The sequence below is a fragment of the Cloeon dipterum genome, chromosome 1 (genome assembly GCF_949628265.1).
Source record: "Cloeon dipterum chromosome 1, ieCloDipt1.1, whole genome shotgun sequence".
Lineage (NCBI taxonomy): Eukaryota > Metazoa > Arthropoda > Insecta > Ephemeroptera > Baetidae > Cloeon > Cloeon dipterum.
The window spans coordinates 14,181,971-14,206,310 of record NC_088786.1 but is presented as its reverse complement, the minus strand read 5'-3'; the positions used below and the strand labels follow the sequence as shown (position 1 = coordinate 14,206,310).

Here is a 24,340-nt window from a genome sequence, read left to right as displayed (position 1 = left end):
AGCTGAACTAAGCAAATGAAGAATTACAATCATAGGAGCGCGATTTGACTAAACTGCTTCGTTGTGCTCTTTCATAAGTTTAAGGAGATCTCCTCCTCAAATAATTTTAGAGGCTGCTTATTCCAAAGACAAATGCGGTCATTTGGCATAGTTAATTGATGACAAAAATCATAGATCACACAAAAATTAGAAAAATTAGTAACCCAGAGGAAGTTCTGATGTAAATTTTTAATAAATGCTATATGTACTTGTCTTGATCCATTTTTTAGTGATTTTGTTGCTATACCTTTAATTGTCAAGCTCAATTATTTCATAAAAAAGTGAAGTTTTTGGAGACTTCGATTTCCCAAACGGAATTTATAAATTTTAGAACGGTGTATAACTTAAAAATGTATTCAAGTTTTCAGGCAGTTCTGCGAACCCAATAAATGAGCAACAACCATAGTACATTATAATTAATTTGTAGCGTTCACTCACTGGAATTTGTAAGCAATGCAATGACAATCTGGAATTAAACAAAGACTTGCGGGCGTTTAATACAAATTTTATTATTAGTTTTAAAAATACTTTTAATTGAAAATGTTTAACGACGTCGACGCCTGTCATCATCCTTCCTCTCGACCCGTTCCTCCCTTCGACCCTTCTCCCGAATCCTCTCATCAATCATCGATTCCTTGTCCCTTTTTCGAATGGTTTCCTCTTTTCCAGAGCGCTTTGGCAACTTCTTTTTCTTTTTCTCATCTTCGCTACTGGACGACGACGATGATGACGACTCTTTTCCCTTCTTAACGACAGTCTGATCTTCGTCTGACGATGAAGATGAAGAAGACGATGAGGAAGAGGACGATGAAGTGGAGGACGAAGAAGACTCAGTACTTGCTTTTCTCTTCTTTTTCTCCTCTACCTGCTTCTTTAGTTCCTCCATCATCTTCAGCAGCTTGGCTCGCCCTACTTCTTCATCCTCACTTGAGGAATCAGACTTCCGCTTCTTATGTTCTTCCTCTCTTTTATTGCTCTGATGTCTCAGAGACCTATCCTCCTCAGCTCTAGACCTTCTTTTCTCTTCAAGATGCCGCCCTTCTACCCTCTCCCTAATTTCATCGAGCTCTCGCCTGTGCTTTTCAGACCTCTTTAGGTTCTCGTCTCTTTCCTCTTTTCTTTGACGGTTGGCTTCAGATTCATGTCTGTCAGGATCTCGCTGGTGACGTTCACCGTCACGCTCTTTTCTGGGACGCTCGTTCTCAGGCTCTCGCCTTCGCCTGTCGGATTCCTCATAGTTTTTCCTCCTATGATCATCACCCAAGATTTTCTTCTGCCGATATTCAGCTACTTGGGACTTGTAAACCTCCTCCTTGATTCTCTTATCTTCCTTGTGCCGCTCTTCCCTAGAATTATTGTTCTCTCGAGGTCTCTTCTGCGCGACTTCGCCATCACTGGAGCTTTCCCGCTGCCGTTTCTCTTTTCGCCGCTGATTTCTCTCATCTGAGTTCTCCTCAGGCCTGGAAGATTTGCCTATGGCCTTAGTCTCCCGCGTCTTCCTCTCCTTCCGATCATATTTTCTGGGTAAAACCTCTTCCTCACTGGAGTCCCTAGCACGTTTGTCCTTTTTGGCCTGATGTTTGTCTCGTTTGTCTCTCTGATTGTCTTCATCGTCACTGCTATCTTTGCTTTCATGCTTACCCCTCCTAGAAAGACGCTTAGCTCTCATTTTTCCTTCTTTGGCACTGCTAACATCGCTTTCACATTTTTCCTTCCTGCTTTGACGCTTGCCTCTTTTCGAACTGCGCATTTCTCCTTCGACGCTACTGCCGTTACTTTCACTCACTTCTTTGCGTTTATTACTATCCTTGGACTTTGCCTTTTTCTCTTGATGGTGATCCCTACTTTTGAGCTCAGCGTGCCGGTCATAGTCATCCCTGGCTCCCTTCTCCTGATTCTCGTCCTTGCGGCTTTTCCGTTTATCCTTATCGCGCTTCTCTTCCTTGTCCATTCGCATCGCAGATTCGTGTTTCTCACCTTTGTAGTCTGAGACTCTGTTATGATGTGACTGGTCTCTCTTTACCCTCTTCTCCTTCTTTTCCTCACGTTCCTCCCTTGTTTTGTTTCTTGAACTGTCAGATTTGCCTTCAGCTTTGGACTTGTCACTTTTGACAGACTTCCTTTTCCTGGGTCCATCGGATTCATCTGGAAAGAAATGAAGCTGTAGGAAACTATATTAACATTGTCAATTGTTTTTAACCTGAGCTTGATGAAGAAGAGGACGAGTCTGAGGAGTCACTAGAGCTGCTCGAGCTAGAGCTGCTTAAGACTTCAACGGGCGCTGGAGCAGGCTTAGGAATTGCCTTCAAATGTTCACGCAATTCATCCCTAAATAAAAGAAAAAAACCCAGATGAAATGTTATGTTACTATCACCAAAACTTACGTTAATCCTCCCAAGCCAATGGAAGTGAAGAAATTGATGGAAAACCTTGTGTTGCGTGGGTCATCCCTGGGGAAAAGTCCTTCAAATGCAGGTTGTAGAAGCCTGTTTAACATTAAATGATTCAATGAGTTAAGTTTCCGTGATTCCTAAATTCAGGGAAACTTACGGTTCCTTAATTCGCTCATTCAGCTTCTTCAAACTCATGTATTCCGCTAGCTCTTGGAAAAGAATTTTGATGAAAATTCTAGACGAGCTGTTGGTGTCCTCTTCAGTCAAGCGTACACAAGTAAGAACCTCCCAAGAAATAGCGTCAGTGAACAGCAGATGTCCAAAGAACTTAGCTACGTTCCGTAGCATTTTGGTTTCGAGCCGGTGCACTGTGCTGTAAGTGTCCATATAAATTTGCTGGAAGTTCTCTACATACACTTTGTTGATTTGACAGAATCTCTGCAAAAGATATAAGTTAATACATACATAGTAAACTATCAGCCAATGAAATTACCTGAGCCAAAAGTCCATAAAATTTCTCGTAAGTTCTTTGCTGAGCGCAACAATCCAGGAACATGTGGCACAACTCTTTTTCTTGACCAGGTTTTAATGTCATTTTCAGCAGCTTGTGTGCGCACTCCTCAAAGTCAAGACTAGAGGTAATGGTTAGGTAGATTGTTCTGCGAAGAGCAACCAAATTGGTTTCAGTGTTGTCAATAATTGTCTGCGCCGCCTCTGCCTTTTCCCCCTCTGTAACCAAGAATAAAATCGATCAGAATAGCTAGAATATATTTGGTTTGTATTTTTATATGTTAGTAATTAATTGCTGCACTACAACTCAAAGGAACAACACAGCAAGCCTTGAATATGTATCCAATTAAAAAAACAAGTAAGATTAGTCTGTATAATCAGTTAAGTCGGCGGAATTCAATACCTTCTTCAGAGTCCTCACTTTCTGAACCACTCTCATCTCCACCAGATCCACTATCGTCAGACTCATCAAGCAATTCTTTTCGGAGCTGCACATATTTCTCTTCATTAGCTTCATAGTCAGGATCCAATTTGAACACGTCTAAAAATTTTAATCAATTAATTCTCATGAAAGGATGAATCAATTGAACTGTCTCTTACTTAGACCATCCTGTGGATCAGTCGCTTCATCTAGAGTGATCAGATGGGTATATTGGTCTTCCTCCTCCACCACATCCAGACCTTCTTCAACAGCCTTGTTGTCCTTAAAGCCATCTTTTCGCACTTGGAACATGACTTCAATCATGTATTGAACCTATAGCATACACCCAGTGAGATTTTTTGTATTAGCTAGAGTGAATTATTTTACCCTTTTGTCAAGTTTCCCTTCATGTAGAATATTACGAAGCATTTCAAAAATTGAATGAAGTGCTTTGGACGAGACCTCAGTCAACTTGTCTCCACTTTCTTTCAGGAAAGCAATGGCAACTTCCACTGAGTCGTCAGTTGGATTCTCAACTAACAACGTCAGAATTTCCAACGCTAGAATTTCGTGGGCCTTGAATATAGATGGTCAGAATCAAGATCACTAACACCAACACACGCAACTTACCACACTTTGATTCACAAGATGGGCAATGAATTTTACAGAGGAAATACACAATGTTTTATCATTCCTACGAAAGCCTCTTCTGAACTGGATGACCAAGCGTTTTAAAAGAAGTTCGCCTATTTTCGGGAACTAAAACAATTTCGTATTTAAGAAACATCCACATTGAAAAAATTGATGCCAAAATTACCTTGCTGTTGATGACTGAGACAAGGGCAGCATAGATGTGGGTGAAGGTGGGCGAGGAGACTTGCGCTTGGATGATGCACCTTGTGAGCAGGCCTCTGCCACGAACAACATTTTCTTTGAACAGCTCTCTCACAATGATTCCCAGATTTCCAATGTTGACCTTGTTGACAAGACCGGTGATAGACTTCTTCAATGCCTCCCATGCCAGCCTCTGGTATGCCATGCTACTTTTGTCAGTAATTTGCTCTTGCATCATACGGAGCCTTGCTGGAGGAATGTAGGCACCTCCAGTCCTGGAGAGAAGGTCTTTCATGGCCTTCTTGTTCGCTGCTTCTTCGGCAGCCTTAGGATCCTTGACCTCTTCCTTTGCTTTATCTGATCAAAGTTTATTAAAATTAATAGTAAAATCAAATAGGAAATTATTTATGTGATACTATTATAAAAAAGATATTACATACCCTTCCTTTTCGAGCTCTCTGCATTTTCCTTGTCATCCGACTGACTTCTTTTTCTGCCTCGTCTACCCCTCGACCGAGATCTGTGCCTCGGAGACCTTGATCTTCTGTGTTTACGAGAGCGGTCGGGGCTGCGTGAGTGCCTTCTTCGTCGCTCTGTCCGATCCTCGTCTTTGTCCTCACGTCTCTCCGGCCTCTTAGACGCCGATTTTTGCTGATTTTCAGAAGATTGCCGCTCCGCAGGGGAGTCCGACCTCGTCGACGTACCCATTGTGATCGAGGTTTTCCCCTCTAAATTAGAGTACACACTACACACATACCATAATTATATGGTTGAAAATCATCGACATTTTTAAACATTAATGCAGGATTACTCTCATATACTTACGATACAAATAATAGTGTTTATGAAGTTACAGCAACAACACTATAGCGTTAGCAATGGCCAATGTGCCATGTAATTCACAAAACATAAAAAGTCCGTGTTCAACTGTTCAGTTAGTCAGTTTCTGTTTTGTTTGGTTGGTTTCTCTGATCTCCTATCTTCGCGTCTTGCGGGTTTTGCGTTGGTGTGGTTTCCGAGCTTCTGATTGAACAAAAAGATGCTTATGTCGAGTTTGAAAATATTGGCGCGAACCAAATTTAATTGTGTTATTGTTCTTACAATATTCTTTTCCTTGTCATGAGTCATGAATTTTTTTAATTTGTTTATATTTTTTAGGAATTTTCTTGGATACCATAAATACATATATATGATACATAATTATTATTTATATTTCATATTTATTTATATTGTTGAGTCGCAATTATTACGTCTTCGACTACCACTCATATATATCTGTCTCGATAAAATTCGTTAAAATAAACTAGACTTTAAGCAAGATTTCTATCATATTCTCATAATATGTAATATATTTATATTAATTTTGGAATATTTTTTATTATTTCTACTTTTTACATATTGAAATACCAATGACGAGTGAATTAAAATCTATTTTACAGTGGCTACCCCAATAGCGAACAAATAGGCTAGAAAAGGCAAACAAATATTCTAAATGAAATATTAAGTTGTACACCATTGGTGTGTCTTTAAATAGATAATATGGATAATATATTATACATAAATATTAAATTTATCACATACATGCTCTTGTCCAGAATAGCAGGTGGTGTTTTAGCCCGCAGGCCTCATCAGCGGTATTTTATATCTATCCAAAACAAAATTCATAGCCACAATATTGGCTGCAGATAATTTTTTAACAAGCAGTAACTAAATCAACAACACCGCAGCTCAAATCTCCCTGTGATAGAAATTATTCCTTTTAAAAATTTAAGCGAAAAATTCCTTCCTTGCTTTGTGAGCTATTTATAAAGTGTGATAAACTGCTCCTGACATCACGTAAAACTTTTTAGGAAAGGAAAACTTTCGTGTACCTGCTTAAGGCGGATAACCAAATGGCAATGTGCCGCGAATTTGTATGTACCATTGAGAAAAAATGCTTTAAATAAAAAGGAAATAAATTAGGTGAGCTGAATTTAATTCTACTATGATTTTATTTCTACATAATATCTAGACTCTAATTATAAGTAAATCTGCTTTTCAGTTACAAATTAATGTAAGTCAAAGAATGGTCCCAGATAAAGTAAATCAAACACGTTCTGTTGTTAAATATATGTGCTACACCTGTGCAGCTGTCCTATATTTCAATGTTATCTCCTAGCAAAATTTTTCTCCATAGTCCCTGTGCCTCTCTGTATGTAATGTTTTTTGGATCGTATTCTCTCCTCGACGGTGCTTCTTTCAGCAGCCTTGGCTAGTTGTTTGCTGCGAAATTAGAAACACGATAAAATTTTATAGAGACCAAACACCAAAACATCATTACTTTATGAAACTATTGTCAAACTTCTCCTTGTGATGTTCAACTTCAAATTGGTCCTCCTCTCGGTAACGCTTGACATTTTTGCTTCTTTCGTGATCACGCCAGCCTGCATTTGCTTGCATTTCCCTCAATTTTGCAGCCTTCTCTTCCTCAGACAACTTTTTGGGGGGTTCTCTTCTGTATCTGGAAGGGGGAGAGGGTGCCTTCTTTTTCTTTGGAGGAGAGCGTGATCTGTCTCTCCAGTTGGAATCCTTTTTGGAGTAGCCAGCAGGAAGCTAAAATATGGACACAGAAAAAACAAAATGACAGAAAATAATTTTCGAAAAGACATCTATTCAGATTACTGTACTTAGTTGCTTTGACAGTGAAATATGCTTAAATATATTAAGTAATTAATTCCCCAATAGATCTCCTTTAGGATTTATAACCTGTGTAATATCAAGAGGAGTTTAAAATGCTGTTTAAAGGGATATCTAACTTATAAAATTTGAATAAACACTAATCATACCACTAATCCATAGGCTTTCTTCTTTGGCATATCTTCTTCAGATGAAAGAGAGGCAGATCGACTTCTTGACCTCTTTTTAGACTCATCTTTGTCGCCAAGGATTTTTTGCAATTGTTTTTTCTCAACAACATCTTTCAATTTGCTCAATTTGGCAGCAAGTAGTTTGTCAAGGTCCTCATCGTCACTGTATTTGCTCTTCTTGTTCTTCTTCTCTTTCTTATGTTTTTTACGCTTTTTTCCATGCTTTTCGGACTCCTGAAGCTATAAAAAGCATAAAATGGTACTTTCTATGTTAACAGTGTTTAAGGAGTATTCAATTTACCATCATCTTGAGTTGCTTCATCCTCACAGGATTGGACAACAACTCAGTTCTGGTCTCAACTTCCCTTTTTCTGATAGAACTGAGCGGGTCTTCCATCATTTTTCTGGCCATATCTACTTGGCCGGTCCCACCACCAAGAGTTTTTAAAATATTTGTGGGGATTCCGTCTGCAGAAAAATACATTTAATTTGTCATCAATGAAAAGCAAATCTGAGCTGGAAATTAACATTTTCCAAGATTACTTATTTCACTAAAACTATTTTGTTCAATATATCTTACCATATTCAGGATGCATTCGAGATGTACTATCCACAATACTTGTGCTTGAGGGTTTATCAGTCAAGAGCTGTTCCTCCAAAGGCTTGTCAATGGCTTTGCCCAAAAGGTACTGCTCACGGTCAATCTGCTTGCCAGGTCCTTGGTACATCCAGTCAAGTTTAGAACCATCTTTTTTCCTTGAAATGATAATTATTTTTTATAGCCCAAATTTTAATTCTTGCTACAACCATTGTGATCATTTTATGAGAATGTTTACTCTATGGTACCAGATTCTTTAATTTGAGACAGCAGTGAATAATTGAAGGGTAGAATGATAATATCTACACATACTCTATGACTCCTTGGTCCTCCGCGTATTTGGTGATTTCCTCTCGGGCTCGTTCTTCTCGAAGCTCTCTTTGCAATTCTTTAATTTTCTTCTTCTCTGCTTCCTGTCTCTGCTCTGCTTTCCATACCTTCTCCATATTTTTCATTGTGTTTGGATGCCATGATTTCTTCAAATTCTGAATAACGCAAAAGCAAAAAATTTCATTTTCAATATGGTTTTAGTTTCATTGAAATAGTTAAGAAACAGTGCAAGAGAACAATAATAATTATTATGATGGTATGTAATTATTAAAATGTGCTTAGAGAAAAACTTACCAAATCTCCCCCTCCCATCGCGGTTTTTATGATGAAGATTTTTTAAATCGGAAATTCCCAGAAATCAAAAGTATTTTTAAGATAGATAAAATAAGCTAAGATAAAAAAATTGAAACTACTGAAGGTCCTGAAGGACGGACCAGACTTTAACTTCACGCTAGGAAGTCTAAGCACTATAAAGCACTGTAACAGCAGCACAACATAAACAACTAAATCCAGGCCATCAAAGTGACTCAAATAAAGTAGCGCAAAGCGCAGGCATACCAACGAAAACTGAGTGTTGCCAACACGTTTTAATTTCTCAGTGCGAAATTTACCTAACAATAAGCATTATAATGCTTTTATATGTATTACAAAATGTTACTAAATTGGCTATATACTGTATTATATATCGTCCTGGTGCCGGTAAAATTACGCATAGCTCAACAAACACTTAACTTTAAATGATCTTGTTACCCTTCACATATGTAACAAGGAAAATTGAGTTTGGTTTTGTTGAGCTATATTATTATGCGCAATTTGATAACCCAGCACCTGGACGATATCTTAGAGAAAAAAGCGAATTTAACGCAATAATTATTCTTGAATGGCTCTATCATACAAAATTGAAAATGTAGCTGATAAGAGCCTTTCCGGCTTTACCTTATTTCCAACTATTAAGATTTTGAGGAACCATTGTACACATACTCTAATAAAATATTTAGCTTGCTGTCAAAAGCTGGTTAAGATAATAAATACTAAAGTAATGTTTTTACTAATAATTATGGTATTTCTTTATTTTGAATGACGACCAGTGAAATATTTGGTTCCATCCTTGCTGGACATTCTTGCATATTTAGCGAGAAGGGCGTTCACTGGAAGCTGTGGTGTTGCAAGTTTTCTAAATTCAAGTTTTCATTTTAACTGTTAAACGATTTAAGTCAATTTTAACTCTTACTCCATGTAAGGCAGGATGTCATCCAAAGGCCACGATGTCCGTTCCTGGAATAATCGTTGCAATCTTGCATTGATGTTTTCAGGCAAATCTCTCTCAGGAAAATACCAAATCGCTGGAGTACTTGATTCTTTGTCCACAATCACAGTTCCAGTAAGTTGACTTAATTTTGTTTCTAGACCTTAAATACAAATAAATATATTTTTCTTAAGAACAATATTTTGTGATTTCTTAGTCCCATTGATGGGAACTGAATATTACCTGGAAGAACACTCTCTTGCCAAACAGGCAAGAATTCATCGAGGTTAAATTTTCGAGAATCTTTCAAGAGGCTCTCAGCGACCATTCTGCACACTTTGTCTTGATTCAAAGAATAATACCCTGAATTTGAAAGACTGATTACCATTGACTGAAGTCAATGTTACATGATAAATTACCAGGCATACTTTCTCTAGGCTCTGTATAGTACTTGAACACTTGTTCAAATATTTCTTTGGGCACAATTTCTTCATAAGCATTGCTGCACATTTCCATGTTGATTTTGTCCAAAGGGATCGACTCTTGTTCTATGAAAGTTGTAATGAATGAAAACACTCTGAAGTGGTATTCAAAATCAAGCAGCCTCCAAAACCCTAAAAACAAATATGTTTAAGAGTTTTAGGTAACACAAATTACTGTGCATTCTAACCATTATATTCAATGGCATTTAAATCTTTCAACTCTTTTAACAGCTCCTCTTCACTGGCTTGCACCGTGGTCAGAAGTTTGTCAAAACTGTATAAGTCGAATGTGCTGACGTTTCGCTCGTTCTCTTGCCCTTTGAAGATTTGCTTGTTCAGCAGTTTCCGGACTATTTGCAAGTGTGGCCTACACAGCCTAGGTTCCAGATAATTGTGCACTAACTTGTCTACCTACAGTGGATACTATTAATAACATAACTTGTTCGCATTAGTCAATTTTTACAATTCTGAGCTCTACTCTTCCCTCAGCTTCATTATCTTGCAGATATTTTAAGTCACTGTGATTATCAATTGATTTGATGATGAGAAGTGAATTTGATGTCTCAGTGTCTTTCAGTTCAAAGGTTTTGTTGATGGTGCAGAGGACGGCATTTTCGCTTTTGTCTCCTCGAATAACTAAGCTATAATAAGCTGAATTTTAATATTTTTAAGGATCTTCAGGGGTGAATTCAGAGATAATATGTATGATACACACCATTGTCCTGATTCTAAGGTCTCCAACAACTCCTTATTCAACTCAAGACAAGTATAGGCTGCCTCTTCCTCTGAAAACTTAAGAATTTGCGTACACGGGTTCAGCGCCGAGGTTTTGATCTTAGCTTCATTGAGCGTTTTCTCCACATCTTCTCGAGTTCTTGGACAGTCATTCCTATGATAATGGCAGTGCAAAGAAACGAAAAATTAATTTATTTATATATATCATACATGAAATGAACCAGATAAATCTTACATCATGTTTCCCTCAAGTGTATGTACTGTTAAAGCCTGCGTACAAAATAATGTAAGCTGAACACGATTAAAATAATAATGAAAACTAATGCCGAAGTTGAACAACTGCTGGAAAGACTGGACCAAAGCAATTTGGCGGCAAAAATTCAGTACACCAAAACTGTCGCAGTCAAGGTCAAAGTCAATCTAAATGCAGTTACTTGCAATTTTCTCGGACAGGTGTCAGCACTGCTCGTGAATGTTTAACCAAGACACTGTGACAGCCACCATAGCCACCTATGGCAGCTGCAAAAACTTTTACTTTCATTTGCAGCCGGCTTCTACCACAAGCTCCTGGAAATCAATGAATGGGAGCGCCACCGACGGAGAAGCGCGAAGCTTGTGTGTAAACGAGAGCTGAGCAAGTACCGGAGGTGGAGGTGCTTGCCAGCGATGGAGTGTAAATACTCGAGCACCAGTCGCCGCGCGATTGACATGGCAAGACAGTGAGCCGACACAAAGTGACCCTTTTGTTATCCGTACGTGTGCCGAGCAGTTTTGTGGCCGCCGGACGGCGCGCCACCGAGTGTCCGAGAGTGTGCGAGCGATGGTTTGCGTGCGTTGATGACCATACTGTAGTTTCTCGAGAGTTTTGTGTCCACTGCGGCCGAGCGGACAGCATGCTCCCCAAGAAAGGCGCCAACGGCGCCGACCCCTTCTTGTGCGACCACTGCGAGCTGGGGCCCGATGTGCCCCTCAAAATCGAGGACGTGGCCGACAGGGGCTCCGCGGTCGTTGGCACGCCCCCCGACAGGATGATGTCAGGGTCGTCCTGCCAGGCCCTGAGGCACGCCGTTGCCTCCCTTAACCGACTGGACGACTTCACCTCCGAAAAGATCGGCTCCGGCTTCTTTTCCGAGGTCTACAAGGTCAGTCGCATAATTTGGCTTTAAAGTTTAGTTCTGGGGGACAATGCCAAAATTTGATTTCCCATGAAACAATTTTGTTTATGCATTGTTGGTTTGCTATGTTTTGTTGTAAGAAGCTATCTATTATTAATTGTTTTTCTGCAACATGAAATAATGTCCTGGATATCATGAGCACAAACGAAAACTTATTTTTGACAAAACAGTTCAAATGAAATTTTATTAAATTTAATGTCAAATAATGTAATACTGTTAAAAATACATATTAAGACAGTGTGTGTCGCTAATGCAAACACACCTCTGCAAATCTTGGTTCGGGGCCAAACAGACTCACACTTTTCGCTTGTGGATAAACAAAGTGGCAAAGGAATCCCCATGAATGTGCCTTTGGCTGACTCAATTATTATGCATGCCCCCTGCCGCATCGTTCAGTCCATTCAGCTTTTACAAAATATAAAGAAGAAATCAGGGGGTTTTCTCATATTTCTTAAGATTTATAAAAGCTTTTTAGCAATCGCAAGATAACAATACGAATTCAATGCATGTTTCTACATAATGGTTTGAGCTTCCATTTGATTCTGAGGTGGTAGCATGCTTTGAGACTCTAAATCCAGAATTCATGAAGTCAAATATAATTTAGAATTAAGAAACAAGCCTTGCAAAGCTCAGTATCATTCTGAATATTCCCTACGCTTTCACGGGTAATGTGAAAAATATTATCTACGCATGATTATGTACTTTGAAAAACGCACGCATCAAAAAGAATATTAACGATCTTAGCACAATATCGGAATTCCGTTCTAGGGTGCCTTAACTTTTATTTTATTTCAACCCAAAGAAATATAAATAAATGCTAATAGTGCCGCTTGATATGTCAATCAGGTTGGCTTAGTTAATTGGATTTATTTTCATTTGTTATTCGCTTTCATTTTTTGGCAAGTGGGATAGAATAATGGAAAGTGACAGAATTCATACCCCAGAGTTAAGAGAATCAGTAATGTGGAGCGTATCGCCAAGATAGAGAAAGATGCGCCGAAAGCAGGTGAAAATCTGTTAGATATCAAATGGCAAGACGAGTAAGTTGAAGGAAAAGCTACTTTGGATTCCGTAGCTGTCTGCCCGAGGTCACGAACCGAATTGTCAACATGATTCGTTCCTTGTTTCATTCTTCCGTTTGCCAAGAGGAATTTGAAATCTGTCGAGCGACTGCCTTGGTCTGGTCGTGACGAGCAAGACTGGCAGAAGCATTACTTTTTTGTTGAATTATTTATCTTAATTAAGCTTAAAGGAAAATGATGACAGAAAAATAATAAGTCTGACATCATAACTGTTATACAAAAATTACGATGACTGCCAGTTATTTTGGATATTCACTTTAAAATGGAGTTTTTTTGTATAAATTTTTCAGATTTTTTTCGAACTTGAACAAATTAAAAAACTTTGTATTTCGTTAATTGATTTATTAGGAAATATTTACAACACTATTTCATGACTTCTATAGTTTTGAGAAGTTGACTTAGAGTATTTTTCATTGTGTCAACATTGCCCAACATAAATTTTAAATTTCATCTCTTGCGCAATTATTTAAAAAAGATTTGTAAGGAATAAAGAACATACACGTACATCTCTTTTGCGCCATTTTTAAGAGATTTGCTGCAAAGAGATGCTGCAAAATCCTGGAAAATCCCGTTTGCCAATTATCCCTTTAGATTCACTTAAAGCCAAAATCGACCTGTAGCACTGTGAATTTTTGAAAAAGTGTCTGCAAAGTTAGCTTGCTTTTCAAATGGTAAAGACTCTTTCCTTACTTGAAATATGATTATATTTCAATTCAAAGAGTTTCCCTAAAAGGCTTCATACGCTGTTGGACAGATCTCGACGAGAGGAATCGAAATCTGCCCAGAAAATGTGGTCAAGCGCAGTAAATTTTGGTGAAAATTTTAAAATTTTGATTTTTTTTTCAGTAGCAAGGTCTTTTTTAATTATTGCAAATTGGACATATAACAATTTTTTCGATCAACTGCTTATTGCATCCAACAATTCAAATAATGTTCAGTTGTATCGATCCACTTTAAATTCTTGAGTAGTTATTTTTCTTTACGAAATACAGTGTACATATAATAAGATATCCTAATCTAAACGTAATGGTTTGCGCCATTTACATTATAGAAATTGAAGTTTATATCTAGGCAATACTTTCCTCTAATAATTTATAATTATCAATCTTAATTCAAAACACAAACTGACAACGAAATGGAGTTGACAAATAATGTCAATTAGAGACTTCAAAATATTAAATTTATCGTCCAGTCAGTAATCTATTGCGGTCGGGTCAGAAAGCTATTCTTCAGCAATTAAAAGGCGCCCTTTCATCGTTTGGCCTAGATCAATTAAGAGTGACAAATAGATTTTTAACTTAGCTGCAAGGCCATAGGGGTTCAAATGGCAATAATTATTGTTTCAACGTGAACGACGCAAAACAAATAGCAGCGGCCCAGTTTCGCACTCAGGGTGATAAATGCCGAATCAACATTACTGCGGATTAAGTCAGTCATGAAATTGTCTTAAAAACGGTGATTTTTTTCATATTATATTCTTCTTATTGAAGAACGTTATTTATTATTTTCAACAAACAGAAAAAAGTCCGCCTGTTGCACTTAGGCTGTGTAATATGCATATATGTATTTTATGTTTGCTTTAGCATTTTTTTTCAAGCAAGTGGAAGGTAGAAAGTAAGAAAAAAGTAAAACTGGCCCGTTTCTAGCTCAAGATTCGCAGGGGAATCCGCGCGAACCAGATAAGATGAGACTAGCTCAACAACTTTCGAGTGAACTTAATCTTTCGCCGGCTGCCTGTCCACTGCGATGTGGAATGAGTGAAACTTGAATTATTAATGGTCATTTTATCTTCACTAGCTTCTCCGAAAGGAATTGTGCTGGGCGACGGTTTTTATCAAATTGTAAATCGAAGAAAGATTAGGTTTCATGATAAAATTTAGGATTTTTCATCAGTTACGACGTTGGATGAACCAAATATTTGTTTCGGCTAAGTTGCGTCTTAATATTGATCATTACTATATAGCACAGTTAGGCTTTATCAATATTTATTTAATGAATGGAGGCTAATAAAGCCTAAATACTGGGACATTTGGATCACTTGATTAATGATACTTCAACGAGTGCTAAAACTAATCCAAAGTAATATATCATTATATAATGTTCGATATACAAGGCTTCATTTTGATATCGAAAAGTCTAGAACCAAAATCACCCAAGTGATCTTTCTTCTTCAGCGGAAAGTCAGTCGGTGCTCGTAATTTGCATATCTGACTCTTACGGTGCGTTACCAGCCTTCTATTAAGTATGCAAAAATGTTGTTTTAAGCAGGCTGAAAAGTGTGACAAGTGGTTCGGGCGAGACGGTGGGTAAAACAAGCAGCAGTCGAGTGTCAGACCCAATGGCGGGGCAAGGTCGGTCAGCTCAGCCGAGCCTTTTTCGCTGCAAGCCGCAGTCACTTAATTTATGCTTTCTGCTCCCCTCGCCGTTCGACTGATTGATGCCACTCAGCAGAAGAATGATTCATCTCCTGTCTTTTGGCTTTTACAGCCAGTCCAACGAGGCTGCCGGAAAAGTTCAATCTGAACTTCGTGCGGTGGAAAATCAATATTATAGACCACGTTTGAGATTTCTGAAACTCGGCCTCTGGTAAAAAAAAATTAAATAATTGAAGGCCTTTATAAGGATCACGCAGAAGGAGTATTTAAGTTTCATAATTATTAATGTTTCTTGGCTATTGCAGAAAGTCAATTGTTTTTAAATTATTAATGGAAATTGGAAGTTACAATTAAATATAATTTGCTTGACATGAAAACGGCACGCAAAACTTTATTTTTGGTTTGCTTTATATTTGTATCTTCCTTTAAAAATAGTTAGGTGCGCTCAATCAATCATTTTTTTTGTACAAGGAGATAGATAATTAACCATCAAACAAAATTATAAAAAGCGCCTCTAATTTTTAAATCGACGTTTCCCCCCCCCCCCCAGAACCGATTCAAATTCTTCAGTTTTAATAAACTTAATTACAAAAGGAAACAAAATTGCTTTTCACACATTCAAAGAATCTTTTGGCGTTTAAAATGCGGCTAGCAGTAGAATGCCCTTTTGTCAAATCGACCTTATTTGCAGCATGAATCACATCAGATCGAAACGCAACACGCAGCCCAACCAAGCAGCATATTTGTGAGCTGCGATGATATACTATATTACGTTTTTCCCCGTTGCGCGACATCTTTCTGCTTTTACGTGTACGCGAACAATGAAACATAATGCAAATCAATGAATTGTGCGCTGCGAGTCTCGCTTTAATTGGCAGAAGGGTCTGGAAACTGGATTCGATCTCTTTCAACTGACACGCCAATGTCAGCAGGATAGAAGGGGAAAAACGCCTCGGCACCAATCGAACGAGTCAAATATTGCAATTGTCAAACTCGCAGCTATTGTCTCACGCTTTTCTCGCTCGTCGCAGATCACAGACCATGAAAGCGAACGCTTTTTGTCGCTCTCTACTGCTAATTAGATTGGAATGATCAGCATTCCCAATTAGAAAAGATGCCTGTCGTCGGCGTGTGATTAAATGCGCTCTATGTTATCGAAAGTGATCTTAAGGAGAACTCGCGTGTTTACTTTTGTGCCTTATGTTTGCGTCATGAGCGTACTGAATTCAGGACCAACTCACCATGGTTACAGGTCCAAATGGACTGCCGATGCCGATTGTTAAAGTAAATAGCGAATGGACCTTAATATTTATGTTCAATTAGACACATAATATTTCAATTCAAGATTTAACTCTGAATCCCAAATTTATATAGTAATTTTCTCAAACACTGGCCGGAATTAATTTGGAAAAACTTCTTGTTTTCTCGTAAATGAGATGACTGCAAGGACCAGCCGATGACAAGGAAGAATGAATGAATGAATAATATTATTATTTTCATAAATAATATCATCCTTTGATCTAAGTATACCTTTTTTAAAAAATAAATTTACTTTTGGAGCGGTGCATTCTGCATTGCAAAAGGGCACGGACCGACAAGGCTTAACCTTGGTTCAACCAAAAAATATATTATCCCCAACAACACTTAAGAAACGACCATCGCGTTATGCTTTAATATAACAACAAATTTCTCATTCATTGTTCCTGTCGGCGCAGTAAAAAGATAAATAAATAAAAGAATATAACCCAGACACAATAACAACACTTATACATGCACGCTGCAGGCCACTTTCTCTCTCTCTCTCTCTCTCTCTCTCTCTCTCTCTCTCTCTCTCTCTCCATTCAATCTTGAAAAAATATAATCAGCTTTTACTTCTTCTTGTATTCTCCATCAGTCAAAATCGGATCACAGAGAGAGACTTTCCTTTTGAAAGGGTTGTAAAAAGTGAAGATCCGTTCTTTTGGGAGTTGACTCTCGATACGAATCGTCTGAACCAAGTCGTGTCACTGTTTAATTAAATAAAATACTAAAACAATGATTAGAGGAAAAGGTTAAGAATGCCGTCGTGTGACAAAAACGATGGGTGAATGTTTAAATAGGAGAAACTTAGCTAGACGGGGTGTCGCAGGCAAACAGAGCACGTCAAGCCGAGCTGAGCAGCACAATTCCCAGAGGTTGCAAAAACGATCTGTATTCCTACACTTAGCATTGTACTGTGCAAATAGTCGGTGTTATTCGTGACGAGGAATGCATTTGATGAAAACATAAAAGAAGCGTCTGCTGAAGCTGTTAAATGCGATTTAGAAAGTAAACGTGCTTACTTTGGTTCAAGTAATGCTTCCATTTTTTATATAATTAGGGTCGCACATTTTCGAAGCCTGGACCATTGCTATTTTTTACCGCTGCACAGAGCTTAGATGCATTTTAAAGTTAGGTATCAAATTAATTTTTGTAAAAGTTTTTAATACATTTCTCAAGAAAATTAACTCAATCAAACCCATCATAAAAGGGTACAAATAATATTAAATTTTAAAATGGGTAGTACATATTATACGATTAGATTTAGTTTTTTCCAGGTTGAGGCGGGTATCGCATAAATATTTCAAAGCAGCTTACAATTAGTTAAAATTAGATCATACAAATACACAAAGTTAGTTAAAACAAAATTTATTTATTTAACAATGGTTTTTGTATAAACTATTTACTAAATAATTTCATGGAGTTTTCAAAAATTAAAAGATTTTTGAAACTTACCGAGAGTGTATTCGTATTGCTATAATTTCATTTTTATCATTTCTTTGTTTTTAAAAACCATTTATATTAGTTTCTTCCTATATTGCTGGCAAATTACAAGATAACATTCTCAATGTATGTTTTACAATTATTGGCTTAAGATAAGCAGAAATTTGGATGTTTAATGGGGCTATCTTGCGATTTCACCTGACTGTCTTCGCATTCACTTGCTGATTGTGAGCGTTAATTAATTTCGGTGAGGTGAATAAACCTACCAGAGCTAATTAGAGTGCAATAAGCTGAAGCGGAGGAGTGAAATGCAAATTCCGCGCTTACTTCCGAGCTCAATTAAATACGCTAGAGAGTTTTCTATGCTCGCCGACCATATTATATAGCAAAGGAACCAAAACGAGAGTGAAAGGCAATCGGTTTGTTTTTCTGCTATTTGTTACATCGCTGGCGCATTACAGACTCTTATGCACGATGATTTCTTCTCAGGTTCTCACCACCATACTGGTTGCAAGATGTTATCGCTCGCGCGGATGCATTGGGCGTGTGAGAAATTGGGGATTGTGTGCGCCAAGGGAAATCTCGCATTTGCATTTTAGTATGCTATTCGTCAAGTTGATTCGCACCACAGAGCAAATAAGTTTCTAAATTCGTAAACGCTCATGAGACTATGCAAATTAAATAACAACAGTTGCGTGTATTTTGAAATTGGATAAGAGAAATAAAACGGAAGTGGAGGAACCGTTTCTATTTGTCTATGAGATTATGAATTATATTGGTACACTGTACATTTGCTACAATTTAATAATGGTTTTTGACGTTAAAATATTTTCAATTTCACTTCAATATTTTTGTCTTGCCCACTTAAATTCTAACAATAAAATAGTTCTGTAAATAAAAAAGAGCACATCCTCTGAAAGAAAGTTCAACGGTGCTTTTTAGTTATTTTACAACACCATGCAAATCAAATAATTTACTGCGCATGAGAGATTGTAAAACAATTTGCAGGAGCAAAATTTATTTTTCGTCTCCCATCTCTCAGCATTATTTTTTACGATGCGATGAATGAAAGTGAAATTGAGACGTAATGATACACCTCTCTTTTGCGATATGTACAATAAACAGTCAGTAATTTTGAGGAAAACATAGTGAAAGGTGCATTCAACGTCGTTTTGGCTACGTGTCCTAAGTTTATCGTAATTATCTCATATCGTATTCATAGCTTAAGCGGTAGATTTTTAGGTCCGTGACCTTTGCCGCTGTTGGCACGGCAGTGCGGAAATCCGATTCATTGTCAGGTCACGAGAGGAACTCCTGCCTCCAGCTCTTGGATCCTTTTCGTTCTTTCAAGCACCCAGTCAACTGGAAAATTGCCAACTACCTCTATTTTTGTATTCAAGCGCCATCGGTAGTTCTAAGGTCGGCAATTTGAGGTTTCCATCAGTAAAAACAATTCTCGTTTTGCAGTTAATATTCGAATTAAAAAAAATCATTTGTTTGATTTTGCGAAAACTAAGCAGTCTGATTCACTATCGTTTTTGGAATTCGAATTATTTTTAATTCTGTTTGATCTTCGCGTTTTTGATGCCACGCTGATAATTCGTTAGTGATGCGTGCAAAATACCAAGTGGATCCGATGGCTGGTTTCGTTGTTTAGAGTAAACATTCCCTCCAAATATATACTTAGCTAATTGATTCTGAATAATTCATTAGCATCTCCCTAGAGCAACGAATTCTTACTTAGACCTTGAAAATGCCTCGCACATCTCCTGAAATATCCAGTTTCGCCGCCAGAACAAATAACTAATTAACCCGACAAGAGTGGAGGAAACAAGCATGCAACCCGAGCCGCAGCCTGCTCATAATTAATGCACAAACAATGGTTTCAGTCGATGAAAGAACGGCGGTGTGTCAAAATTTTGAGCAACACCAGCCCTTCTTTTTGGAGCCTTTCTAAGGGTGTTGCTTCACAATCAGTCTGCAAAGGCAACCCTGCTCATTATCAGCGCCGAGTGAGTCATTCGCGGGAAGCTCAAATATCTCTCCCCTCGCTCGCAGATTATTTGCTGCCGGTCGCCCCTAATACCCAGCTCAACCTTTTATACCTTGCAGAAAATAAACATCTAGTAAATCACGCGAAATTTATTTTCACGGCCCCAGGGTGACTCACCCGCAATAATGGGGAGGGCTTTTGGGAGCCATGCGTGCCGCGTAAGGTGAAAAAGATGGGGCAAGGACGGTGAATCATGCGACTTACGAAAATGCAGACTGATAAAGTTTTTTTTTAATTAATGGTGTTATTAGTGTCACAAGCAGCTGATATTAAAAATTTACTGTTACATTAAAAGGGTGTATTTTATGGCTTGAAAATATTATGTGTTTGCTATTTAAAATTTGAAACAAATATAATCTTAAGATAGTCGTATCTCTTTCAAACTGAAAAAATTTCGTTGTCAGTTCCCCTTTCTGGGTCAAACCCATTTTCCCTTCACAAGGTTAAAGGATAACAGCGCACTTGAGGTCGGTAAAAACGATAAATAATTTGATTTGCGGCTGCGTGACTGAACGTCCACCCATCTCAGCACCTTCCCTGCATTTCTTTCCTTTTTTCTTATTCCTGCTAAGATTGTTATTAGTCATAATCATCGCAAATTGAGTTCTCAAAGAAAATGGGAGCATCGTGCCGGGGTAACGTATCCAATTTCTTGGGTTTCGCCGTATTGATTGGCGTGTTAGAGTCGTATATAAAATAAAAGTGAGGCGCCCACATGCGCTCCTAATTTTCGACTTTTGTGAGTGTCTGCCTGCTCACCTATGGGCATAATTGGATTTCTGCTTCGCATGCGGACACGTGTCAATCCCTCTGTTGCTGAAAGCTTGTTAAAGCTAAAAGCTTGCTGGCAGTAATAATTACACATTCACACAACAAACAAAGGACTCACATTCGTTGACCCCGTTATAAAGCCTGTAGATGTATCACTATTATGTTTCACATTTTTAATAAGACGATATTTAAAAAATTTCAAATGCCATAACTGCAGAACATTTTGTTTGGCAAATATTTGAATTCAGCTACAGATTTACAAGCTGATTTTTTTTTAATTCGTATTTTAGGTTTTTTAATATTTTTTGTAAAGTGCTTACGATCTCTCAAATCCATAATAAATTAAAATCTTCATATTTTCTTTAATTTAATCGAAAATATGAAATAATTCTTGTATGACAGAGTATGTAAGATTCAAGCATTAATATACTAAAGATAAAATCGTTTATTCAGTGATTTATCTATATTAATTTGGCCATGAGCCGCTTTAACGCATAAATAGTCGTGAACGTTTGGGCGTCTAAGTAAGGCTGATTTAATTAGGTCTCGTATAGAGCGACCGCATAGAAAGGATGGATAATAATTGATACTTTATTATGCACCACTAGCGAGCATAATAATATTCATGCTCGATGGCTGATCTAGTTCATCTGCAGCAGCTGCGGCTTTTCGTTATTTGCTGCTGCAACTTTATGGTTCTCCTCAAGCCAACGACATCTATCTCGGTTCCATCGGCACAGATTCCTCCACGTCCGCCCCGCGACATTTTGCGCCGTGTAATTGACTTTGAATATTTTCGTTCATGTGTGGTCTCCATGTTGTCGGAAAGCCGCTACCAGTGCGGTCTAATCCTTGATTGGATTCGCTCTGATCAGCGCGGAAAATGCTTTATTCATTTGTATAATGATTCAGTTTGAAATTGGAATGCTTTTGTCCCCGAATGTCTAAAATCCATTAAATATATATTATAAGGTTAAACTAAAGTAAAGTGGAGATGAAAATTGCTTCTAAATTGGCAGAAGGAAGGCAGAATAATGTTAAAATAAGGCAGGAAAAGTGCAGAAAATATAATTTTAGTCGTGAATTTCTTATATCAGAGCTTAATTCTCGTCTGTCGTTCAATATGACTAGCTCTTAGAAATATAAATATTTGTTGCAGGAGAGTTGTGAGATGTCTTGGTAAATTAAACTCAGAATTACCACTCCAAAATTCAATGTTCCACATTTTTGATCTCCCCAGACTGAGCTTGATTCGAAAGCAATCTGCGTTAATGCCATATATTTTATTTCGTCCGTCTTTATGTTCAAAGAGAGCGCCCGGTAGTGCTATGAGTGCAGTTGAAAACTCAAGCCTGCACGGTTAAAATGAGCGCTGCTGGGAAATATTTTTGTTTTTATTTCCCCCAGTTAATGCTGTGTCTTTAACATGAAACATATTCCCTCTCCATTTTGCGAGGCCAATGCGGGGGCTTTTTCAAAAGAAATGTGCTGTGTAGCTTAAAGCGACGTTAACACGAGGCAATATGCTGTCGCTATTCACTGAATATTTGAAATTGTTTTTAAAAATTTAATACGGTTGATTAAAATATTTAGCTCTGCTGAAACATTTAGAACGTCATGATGTGCAAATTTACGACCGCACACCTCATACACTTTCTTTGCTCAGCTCGAGAAATTAAGATACGCGTGGAATATAAAGAATCCCACGAGATCGTTTTCGACTTGTAACGCGTTTTTAATTGTCCGTCAATGCGAAGCAACATCCGACATCACTTGTTCAATTCTTTCTTTCTCTCTGGTCTCTATTAGTGATATTATAGAAAGTTTGTGAAAGGGTTTGTTTTGTTTCTTTCCGTGTCTTCCCGCCGACTGAAATGCTAATCTGCCATTGTCGTCAACTCGCGGGGGGAGGCAAACAATCGTCTTTCTCGTTATTTTTGCGCGGGTAATTGTCTCTCGGTGGGACTAGTAGATGTTTGCTCAAGATTGTTGCAGGTCGTGCCCAGACCGAAATTGTTGCTTTCTACCATCAACCGATCGGTGAACGAGTGAATCGCATGTGTCAATCATGCCTGTCCGTGAGATTTCGATCCCAAATCAGCGAGTGAAACTTGATTCGCTGCTTATCGCCGTGCTTGACCACGAGCATTGTTTACCCTTCCTCAAAGTCCCTTGACTCAAGTTTATTTGAATCTCTATAGACGTAAAAACAAAGCTTTATCTTAATCAGAAATAAAAATAAGTTAAATATCATTGATAGTGTAATCAATGATGTATTGATTCAAACTCCATGGTTATGCACTTGAATTTAATTCAATGATCATTCCAAATAATTTCTATAAAACCCGTATTTGCCATTTGAACTTGCTCGTGCATTTCTTTTTATCGGGGAACAAATAATGGCAACACACGCCCCTTTTCTCGGCACTTGGGGTGATAAGAAAAACGCTTTTTTTTCTTTTATTTCGTGTTAAATCTGCAGTTTACCTTTCGACAATATTCACATAAAAGGAATAAAAGTTGATTTTCCTTCACAAATCTGCATCACACGACGGTATGAGAAAAGGCACCTCCGTCTCAAATAGGCGCGCAAAGTGAAATTTCACGCCCGCTTTTTGCCACTCAAAGTTTGTTCCACTCGGCAAATAACAACGACAGCAGTGGCATTATTATTCATGCACACAAGCAGGCAACCTGCAGCACTTTCCAAATTCAATTTGAGTGCGGAGAGAAATTCTGCACTGCAAATTCGTCAGAAGCGCACTCAACTGAACCATAATACGCGAACAAATGTTACTTTTTGCTAACTTTCGATTGATAACGAGGAAGTCTTCAAACTTTATGGAATGCTGCGTTAGAATGGATGCTGGAGGTGCATTTCTTGTAAAAAAAATTTTCAACGAAAGGCAGATGGGATAAATAAATTTAATTCAGTTGATTTGATAGCTTTAGGGAAAGGAGAAATTTTAACGTTTCAATAAAATATTACAAAATTTCCCTCTACTGGCCAATTCAATTCAAAATTGTTTTTATTCAAATCATCAAAAATATAAATAAGTTGAAACATGCTTTTTAAAGGCCAATCTAGGATCGCATATAATAGAGTCGCATGGCCAAATACTAGAACGTGAATTATGTATCTATTTCTATGAAATCTAATTGAAACTATTCACTCGAACTCAACATTTCACAACTAAGATCAAGTGTGCTCTATATTTGAATGTTCGATTTGCAAACAGGTGTATTTGAAATAGTGAGCGAGCATAAGGAAAGGTTTTCGCTGCCTTAAGAGTGCGATGCCTTTCGAGTGCAACCCGAGTAAGCATTGATTCATTGCTCTGATTACTGAGGGCATAAGCATTTGTTTTGCAGCGAGCAGTCTAATTTCATTAACGGTGCAGGTCTGGCTGCTGCAGCTGCTTTGTCTCTTTTCCTCTCTGTCACCGTGCATTATGCGCAGCCAGCGGCACAGATTGAAGCAACCTAAACTCTTCTGTTTTGTCATTCTGATTGTAACTGTACACCTTTCGCTCGCTCGGCAGCCTTTGTGGATTTTCTCTGCTCGCGAATCATTTCTAAAAGATGCTTAGCCGAGCCGTGTTAAAACCTTTAGCTGCAGCATTTGTCACTCGGGTGCCGAATTTTCTTTGTTCACAAAGTCACGAATAGGAATCTCTGAACCGCTACGTCAGTTATTAAAAACCCTCG

At 38.0% G+C, this 24,340-nt stretch overlaps 4 protein-coding genes across 4 annotated transcripts in view; 1 reads left to right on the top strand and 3 right to left on the bottom strand.

Annotated features, from left to right (window-relative positions):
• Positions 1-523: 523 nt before the first annotated feature.
• LOC135948376 (pre-mRNA-splicing factor CWC22 homolog) lies at positions 524-5,132 on the bottom strand. The gene is made up of 12 exons (XM_065497606.1): positions 5,023-5,132; positions 4,638-4,942; positions 4,181-4,554; positions 3,994-4,122; positions 3,751-3,939; positions 3,543-3,696; positions 3,346-3,483; positions 2,926-3,161; positions 2,590-2,870; positions 2,424-2,525; positions 2,240-2,367; positions 524-2,184 (listed from the first exon to the last, which is right to left on the bottom strand). Exons 2-12 carry the CDS (start codon positions 4,903-4,905, stop codon positions 584-586), a joined length of 3,600 nt encoding a protein of 1,199 aa, XP_065353678.1. The 5' UTR covers positions 4,906-4,942; positions 5,023-5,132; the 3' UTR covers positions 524-583.
• A 1,159-nt stretch (positions 5,133-6,291) lies between these two features.
• On the bottom strand, positions 6,292-8,472 carry Cwc25 (CWC25 spliceosome associated protein homolog). The gene is made up of 7 exons (XM_065497608.1): positions 8,266-8,472; positions 7,954-8,126; positions 7,624-7,799; positions 7,345-7,511; positions 7,023-7,283; positions 6,518-6,789; positions 6,292-6,459 (listed from the first exon to the last, which is right to left on the bottom strand). Exons 1-7 carry the CDS (start codon positions 8,281-8,283, stop codon positions 6,345-6,347), a joined length of 1,182 nt encoding a protein of 393 aa, XP_065353680.1. The 5' UTR covers positions 8,284-8,472; the 3' UTR covers positions 6,292-6,344.
• Positions 8,473-9,011: 539 nt separating this feature from the next.
• LOC135948380 (sister chromatid cohesion protein DCC1) lies at positions 9,012-10,830 on the bottom strand. Its single transcript, XM_065497609.1, has 8 exons — positions 10,670-10,830; positions 10,415-10,588; positions 10,163-10,340; positions 9,888-10,110; positions 9,637-9,831; positions 9,461-9,580; positions 9,203-9,380; positions 9,012-9,145 (listed from the first exon to the last, which is right to left on the bottom strand). The coding sequence occupies exons 1-8, from the start codon at positions 10,672-10,674 to the stop codon at positions 9,040-9,042; spliced, it is 1,179 nt and encodes a 392-aa protein (XP_065353681.1). The 5' UTR covers positions 10,675-10,830; the 3' UTR covers positions 9,012-9,039.
• Positions 10,831-11,028: 198 nt separating this feature from the next.
• cdi (center divider) overlaps positions 11,029-24,340 on the top strand; it is a 53,399-nt gene continuing 40,087 nt past the window's right edge. The window contains exon 1 of the mRNA XM_065497607.1: positions 11,029-11,576. Coding sequence (XP_065353679.1) covers positions 11,328-11,576 — 249 coding nt within the window. The 5' untranslated portion in view covers positions 11,029-11,327. The remainder of the gene's footprint in view (positions 11,577-24,340) is intronic.